The sequence below is a fragment of the Centropristis striata genome, chromosome 13 (genome assembly GCF_030273125.1).
Source record: "Centropristis striata isolate RG_2023a ecotype Rhode Island chromosome 13, C.striata_1.0, whole genome shotgun sequence".
Classification (NCBI taxonomy): Eukaryota; Metazoa; Chordata; class Actinopteri; order Perciformes; family Serranidae; genus Centropristis; species Centropristis striata.
This window is the reverse complement of record NC_081529.1, coordinates 7,598,670-7,605,949: the sequence shown is the minus strand read 5'-3', so window position 1 is coordinate 7,605,949 and position 7,280 is coordinate 7,598,670. Positions and strand designations below refer to the sequence as shown.

Here is a 7,280-nt window from a genome sequence, read left to right as displayed (position 1 = left end):
TGGATGCGTTAATGGCAAAGGTTATGGCATACCACTGTGCATTTTTGATATGCATGTTCTTAATCTCAGTGGTTCTAACCTGCTTAACTAATTTTAAAGGAAATAATTTGTTTTCCTAGTGTGATCCAATGAATGCACCTGGTGATGGTGAACACAGAAATTATTACAACACAACACAAGAAGGAGAATCTGAAATCAAACCTGTACAAACTGCAACCACTAGAAAAGGTATGATTTGAATGAATCACATGAAAAACATACATATTGGTTAATAAGAACATTGCTTTGACACTCTTATTGTACAGATCATTATTCTAATCTTTCATTATCTGTAGGTATGGCGCCGAATGGGAACATGGATAAGGTCAGAAACTCCACATTTCATGAACAGGATTTTAAGGAATGCTTCATTTATAACCCTATTGGATGACATCATTTCTCACATATATATGTATTTATGAAATTATTTACAGCAGTCAGTGGAGATTTCTGAAGAGATCAACAAGAAGAAACAACATACAAGAGAAACTGAAACACTTCTCAGCAGACTTCACCTTCAAGACAAATACCAACAGAAGTTGTCACAAGCAGATTTTCTTAAAGTAGGTCCACCTGTGAAACAGGACCAAGATATATCTGAGAAAGATCTCACTCATACTTTTCTTAAGAGGTTGATGACATTAGACTACAGAGCCAGATTTATTCCTGTAAGACAGGACAGTCCTGAAGCGAGCCACTCAAAGCCTGATCTAGAGTCTGACACTGTTGGCACAGACAAAAGTGATTTAGATGATTTTTACAAAACAACTGCAGAATTTGATCAGTCCAAAATAACTCATGTTCATCCAATGGATGTACAAATGGCAGTGTTTCACTGCTCAGACAGCTTTTTAAAGCAGAACATGATTACAAAGCTCTCACAATGTCAGTACGCCTTACCTTTGCTTGTTCCAGACCTAGTCACAATGAACATTGACTGTCCTCTGTGGAAAATCAGACAAATAACAAAAACATGGAAACAAACTGAAATCAAAGAAAATTCAAACACTGTCACCATGAAGAGCATGTCCATCTGCAAAGCTGAGACAGCCATGGTGTCATTTCTCCGCCTGGGTTCACTGTCTGTGTCTAAATCTCAGCTGATGAACACTTTGATCAACGACCGTCACAGCACCTTCTTCCACAGAAACTGCCCAGGTAGCACCAAGTCTCGCCATTTGATGGATGGTGTGGCAGAGATTGCCTGGTACTGTCCTGCTGGAAAACCCAATGATGCCTTCACTGACTGCATTGCCTTCTGTAATCTCCATGGTGATGCTCTGACAATTGAAAAACAGCGTGACATACTGACAGACAAATCTTCAGTCAATGTTGTTCTTGTACCAACTCTTAAGAAAGGTGACAAAAGTACTGCAGTTATCTCTGCCCTTCTCAAGTCTCCAAAGCCTCTCATTGTTCTCATTGCTGATAATGATTGTGATTCTGTTGAGCAAAAAAAGGGAAAGTACAAAATTGGTCTGAAAGAGAGAAGCCAGTCAGATGTTTCTGAAGAACTGAAAAAAGTCATTGGAAGCATTTTGTCTGGACCACATGAATCCTTCAGGCTTGAAACCATGGCTGAGGTTTCTGGAATCACAGTCGATGAAGATGAGGAAGTCTGTAAAAATGGAAAATCTGCTGCAATGAGAATTTTGAGCCTGTTTCAGAGCAAGGATGTTTCAGAGATCAAAGAAACATTTCTTCCTTGTCAAGGCAAATTGTGGCATGATTGGTGCAGAAAAAACGAAGAACAGTATCACCTCAAAGGACATATTGAGGCTGAGAAATGTAAAAAGCAACAGGAACTGGAGGAAATACGGGAAAAACAATGCACTGCTTCCTGTGGTAAACTGATGCATTTGTTCATTAAAAGCCTCTCATCTCTACCATCAACAGACAAAGAGTATTTCCTGAAATGGACTCAGATCTCAATAGATGCTCTCTCCACAGATGATCTCTCATTAATTGTCCAAAGCTATGATGAAAAGTGGTCTGAAGTCTTGGAAATGAAGAGGAAGCATGACAAAACTGATCTAAAGGAAAAGCAAACTGAGCTTGAAAAGATATCAACAAAACTACAGTCAGCAACTTTTGGCTTGGAGCACATCTTTAGAGAAATGGGACAGATCTATGAAGCCCATGCATCTCTGCAGAAACAAACAAAGAGGGAACAGACTGACTGGTCTAAATACCCTGAGCTGGCTGCAGAACTGATGATATCAGGACACCCAATGGAGCTGATGGATGGTGATGCAGGTCATGTGCCTTTAACATGGATCTCTAGTCTATTAGATCAAGTCATCAAGAAACTGGGTGACAAGAGAGTTTTTGTTTTGTCGGTATTAGGCGTACAAAGCAGTGGAAAATCAACAATGCTCAATGCCATGTTTGGCTTACAGTTTGCAGTGAGTGCTGGCAGGTGCACCAAGGGGGCCTTCATGCAGCTGGTCAAAGTGTCAGAGGAGATCAAGAAAGACTTTCAGTTTGACTACATTCTAGTGGTGGACACTGAAGGACTGCGGGCTCTTGAGTTGGAAGGTAACGCCACTCTTCACCATGACAATGAACTGGCAACATTTGTTGTTGGTCTGGGAAACTTGACACTGATCAACATCTTTGGAGAGAATCCAGCTGAGATGCAAGATGTTCTGCAGATTGTTGTTCAGGCTTTCATGAGGATGAAGAAAGTTAAACTTTCTCCAAGTTGTGTGTTTGTTCATCAGAATGTTACAGATATTGCAGCTGCAGAAAGAAACATGGATGGAAAGAGACGGCTTCAAGAAAAACTGGACCAGATGGCCCAACTAGCAGCCAAAGAGGAGGTTTGTGATGCTGAGTGCTTCAGTGACGTCATTGCATTTGATGTGCAGAAAGATGTGAAATACTTTGCTCAACTCTGGGAGGGAAGTCCACCTATGGCTCCTCCAAATCCAGGTTATAGTGAGAGTGTCCAGGAGCTGAAGACCACCATCCTCTCTAAAGCTTCACAGTCTGCTGGGATCACTCTCTCACAGTTCAAAAGCAAAATTCATGACCTGTGGAATGCCCTGTTGAATGAAAACTTTGTTTTCAGTTTCAAAAACACACTTGAAATTGCAGTGTACAGAAAACTCGAGGTCCAGTACGGTAACTGGACCTGGGCCCTGCGGAGCAACATGTTGACCATTGAGAACCAGCTTCATACCAGAATTGAAAATGGAAAACTTGACAAGGTCGAGCTCAATTATCTTCAAAAAGAAATGAACAAAACCTATGAAGAAATAAAAAAAGCAATGACAGCATACTTTGATGATGACAGCGACAAAGAAATGTTGGTTCAGTGGCGAGGACGATTTGAAAGTAAAATCAAGGAATTTCTTGATGAAGAATTGAGAGGAGTTAAACGAAAACTGAATGAAGTCATTGACCAGAAGAATGCTTGTAAAAAGCTAGATGATAAGAAGACAGAGTTTGAGAACAAGCTGCTACAAAAGAGCAAAGAGCTCGCTCATCAGCTAAAAGACAAGGCAAAAGATGAAGAGGAACTTAAAAAGCAGTTCAACTCTGTCTGGAGTGGCTGGGTCCATGAACTAACTGCAGATATAAAACCCATTGAGGACATCAACTATGAAGAAGATCAGACAACTATCCTTCAGGAAACTGACTTTAAAACTTCTCTCATACGTGAATCCAAAAGCAGTGGAAGATACAAAGAATTATCAAAGGTTGGTGATTATTCTGAATATGTATGTCCCACCAAGTTACGAGATATATTCAACACGGGCAAACAGTATATATATTCAAAAACACGACATTACTTTCGTGGTTTGAAGAATGAAGATCAGCAACTTATCAGATCCTTCATCAGTGATGTTGAAAAACAGTCACTTGATGAAATAAAGAGCAAACCTGTGGCTACAAGAGGGTACAGATTAACTTACTTGCAAGAAGTGGCCAACAAAGTCAAAGAAAAGGTGACAGAATTTGAATCAAAGAGTATATTTTCTCTGAAGAAGGAGTTCACAGTTGATCTCTTACTGTATGTGTTTCACGGAGCAGAGAGTTGGCTTTTAGAATCCCACAAGAAATTCAAAAGGAACAATGATGCACTCGCCTATGTAGAAAGCAAAAAAATGCAATACTACAACATTTTCAGAAGCTTCTGCAAAGGAAGCTCGTCTGCTGTTGTGCTCGGAGAACTGATCTGTGAGAAACTGAAGAGTTCAACTGTTGAGGCCGTCTGTAACAAGACTGCCATTGATCTCGCTGGAGAGATGAGGTGCAACATCCCAGCATTCAACGGGAACAGGCTGAACTTGGAGAAACATTTGTTGAAGTCACTGGCAGAGAAAGAGGACTTTGATGGTTTTATCACCTACATCCGACATCCAAGAACCAAAGCAGAGTCTTTTATAAGAGAGGAAGTACATAAATACATCTTCACAGAAAACAAAGATAAGGCAATAAAAATACTCAAGAAAAATGTTGAAGACATCAGAAAATTTGTTAGTCAGGCTTTATTTGATGCAACAGAGAAAGTTCAAAATAAGGAAAATGACAAAGCAGACACAGACATGTGGGTTGATGAATTTTCTCGTTTGCTAAAAGATGAACTAACATTTGACACCATCTGTTGTCAAAACTTCAGTGACATAACCAACTTTGACTTTCTTAAAGAAGAGACAGAAAAAGGCCTTGAATCTGTTATGGAGGAAGTCAGCAGTCTCTCATTGGACAAAATGGAGGAATTCAGGATGAAGCCTGATGAAATCCTCATCGATCAGCTGTGTAACTGCTGCTGGGTAAAGTGTCCATTCTGTTCAGCTGTTTGTACCAACACACTGAAAGATCACAGTCCTGACAAACACAACGTCCCTTTCCATCGCCCCTCTGGGATTGAAGGATGGCACACTAGAGGGACAGAGGACTTGGTCGTTGATTTCTGCACAACATTAGTTGCGAGTGATAGAAGATTCCGCCCCAATCATGATTCAGATGAGTCCTTTCCTTATAAACAGTATCAAAGTGCTGGGGACAAGTATGCTACATGGGAGATTACTCCTGATGCATCTAAGCTGACATACTGGAAATGGTTTGTATGTCGATTTCAAAAGGAACTGGAAGAGTACTACAAAAAAAAATTCCAGGGCAGAGGAGAAATTCCCAGTGAGTGGAGAAACTACAGTAAACAAGAAGCTATTGAAAGTCTGGATGACATGTACAATGTGTGAGTGATTCACAAACAAACAAGCTCTCCTCAAAGTAACAGAAGTCCAAAGTTTCTTCATGTGACTGGAGAGAAAAGAGAGAAGTACACTAACAATAATGAGGATGAATAATTTCCAGAATGACTGTATAGTACCTGCTTTTAATCAATAGGTATCTTTTTGCAGAATAACTCAAGACAAGTGCTGTTAAACAAGAAAAATGCAAGGCATGTACAGTTATAATTAGCCATTAAAGAATGAGCACAAAAAAGTATGTGACATCAGAAATAGTTATAGGTATTTTTTGTCTAAACTAAAAAGTGTGTTTTTGTTGTTGCTTTTAATTTGCATGTAATTTATATGTTAATGTTTAAAAGGAAACTTATTCAAAGAAGTAATAAAGAAGAAGTGTCACAAATCAGGAAGACCCAAACGCAGTACAGTCGTACTGTGATTTTTATGTTCTTTATTTTACTGCAACAGTGAACAACAGATGACTGCACTAGGCAGCAGGCAGGAACACAGTATTTCTTGACAAGTCTATAGACAGAGCTGCAGTCCAGAAGTCCAAAGCAAAAGCTGGCCGAAGAGTAATCCTCCACGGAGAAGCCGGAGTGGCAACAGAAGCAGACAAAATAACACCAGGAACTCACAGGCAGTGTTCGGAGTCGGGGACGGAAGGCAGTTAGATATCCAGGGCAGAGACAAAGATTCTGGGTCAGGAACAAGCAGGGTCGGAACCGGGAAATCAAGCCGAGGAAAAGCGCTGGAAAGTTCTGCATACTACAAAGACAATCTGGCGCTGTAGTGCTGGGCTGGTGTAGCTTAAATAGTGGCTGGATGCTGATGAGGAGCACCTGAGTGCACAGGTGAACAGAGTTGGCTGATGAGAAGGGCGTGGCCAGCAGGGAGAGTGAGCAGAGGGGAGGAGAGTGGAAAATTACTGGCAGAGCAGCAGAGGAATGGATGGTGACAAGAAGTTTCTCATTTGTCGAATGCTGTGGACATATTTTTTAATTTTGCATTTATCATATAAGCATGGGACATTGTTTAACTTAAAGTTTAAAAGCAAAGGGCTAAGATGTTAAGCTGAGACAAGTCAGATGTATACAATTTATTTAATTTGAAACAAGAAATGGAAACTTTAATTGTTTTTTTCATTTTTTTTGCCACAATCCAGATTTCATTAAAAGCATTAAAACATCTGACAAAGGTGTTTCTTAAGTTGTACATAAATATGTCTGTAATTATTTACTTTGTAGTTTAAATAAATGTATGGAACATAGTTGATTGTGAAAATGCATGAAACTTGCATTTGAGAAAGAAAAGTCAAACATTAGAAAGTAGACACGGGGAAATCCTTTTCACATTTTGTGCTTTTCACACATAATTTTTTCGTTAGTGCATATTTTCTCATGTCATCTGTTATTTTTTAATAAGAACTTGATCAATTATGTTTTGTCTTTCTCAAGAGTTTTGAGTATTCAATAAATTTACATTTGTTATGCCTATATTGTTGCCTGTGATTTCTGCAGTATATTGATATTCAGAATTACTGGCAGAATTATCAGCTAGTGGGAAAAAAATAAAATAAAATAAAAATACTGTTCACACGGCTCTTGAACTTTAAGTGTCTTCTGTTTTGTGTCATGAAAACACTTTTTTGTATTCATCTTTAATCTTGACTTTTTAGTCTAATTTTAGTCGATTATAACACTTGACATTTTAGTAATCGAAAGATTTATTGGCTAGTTTTACACAACATTTTATTCTAGTTTTAATCAAGAGTGTTCATTTTAAACAAACTTCATTAAAAAAATTCCATCCAATGGATTTCAAGTTTTAAAAAAACATTGACAGAAGAAAGACAAGTTGTATGAGTAAGAATGCAGCTTGGCAGAGAATGTGTCTGGTCTGATGCTGTAAACACTTAACATTTACACAAATATGCATATTTAAATTGAACAACATCATTCAACAATGAGGCCCAAAGATACATGAAATAGTGTCTTTGCAATAGACTAGATGATGAGGAAAGTAAATAACAAAAACAGA

At 38.8% G+C, this 7,280-nt stretch overlaps 1 protein-coding gene across 1 annotated transcript; it reads left to right on the top strand.

The window, feature by feature from the left end:
- Nucleotides 1–337: 337 nt before the first annotated feature.
- On the top strand, nt 338–5,249 carry LOC131982711 (interferon-induced very large GTPase 1-like). The gene is made up of 2 exons (XM_059347275.1): nt 338–364; nt 474–5,249. Exons 1-2 carry the CDS (start codon nt 338–340, stop codon nt 5,247–5,249), a joined length of 4,803 nt encoding a protein of 1,600 aa, XP_059203258.1.
- Nucleotides 5,250–7,280: the final 2,031 nt, after the last annotated feature.

What these genes read in the sequence shown, in the direction of transcription:
- LOC131982711 (XM_059347275.1), top strand. Translation starts at nt 338, where the DNA reads ATGGCGCCGAATGGGAACATGGATAAG. An exon ending in CGAATGGGAACATGGATAAG is followed by an intron (nt 365 to 473) that starts GTCAGAAACTCC and finishes AATTATTTACAG; the next exon opens with CAGTCAGTGGAGATTTCTGA.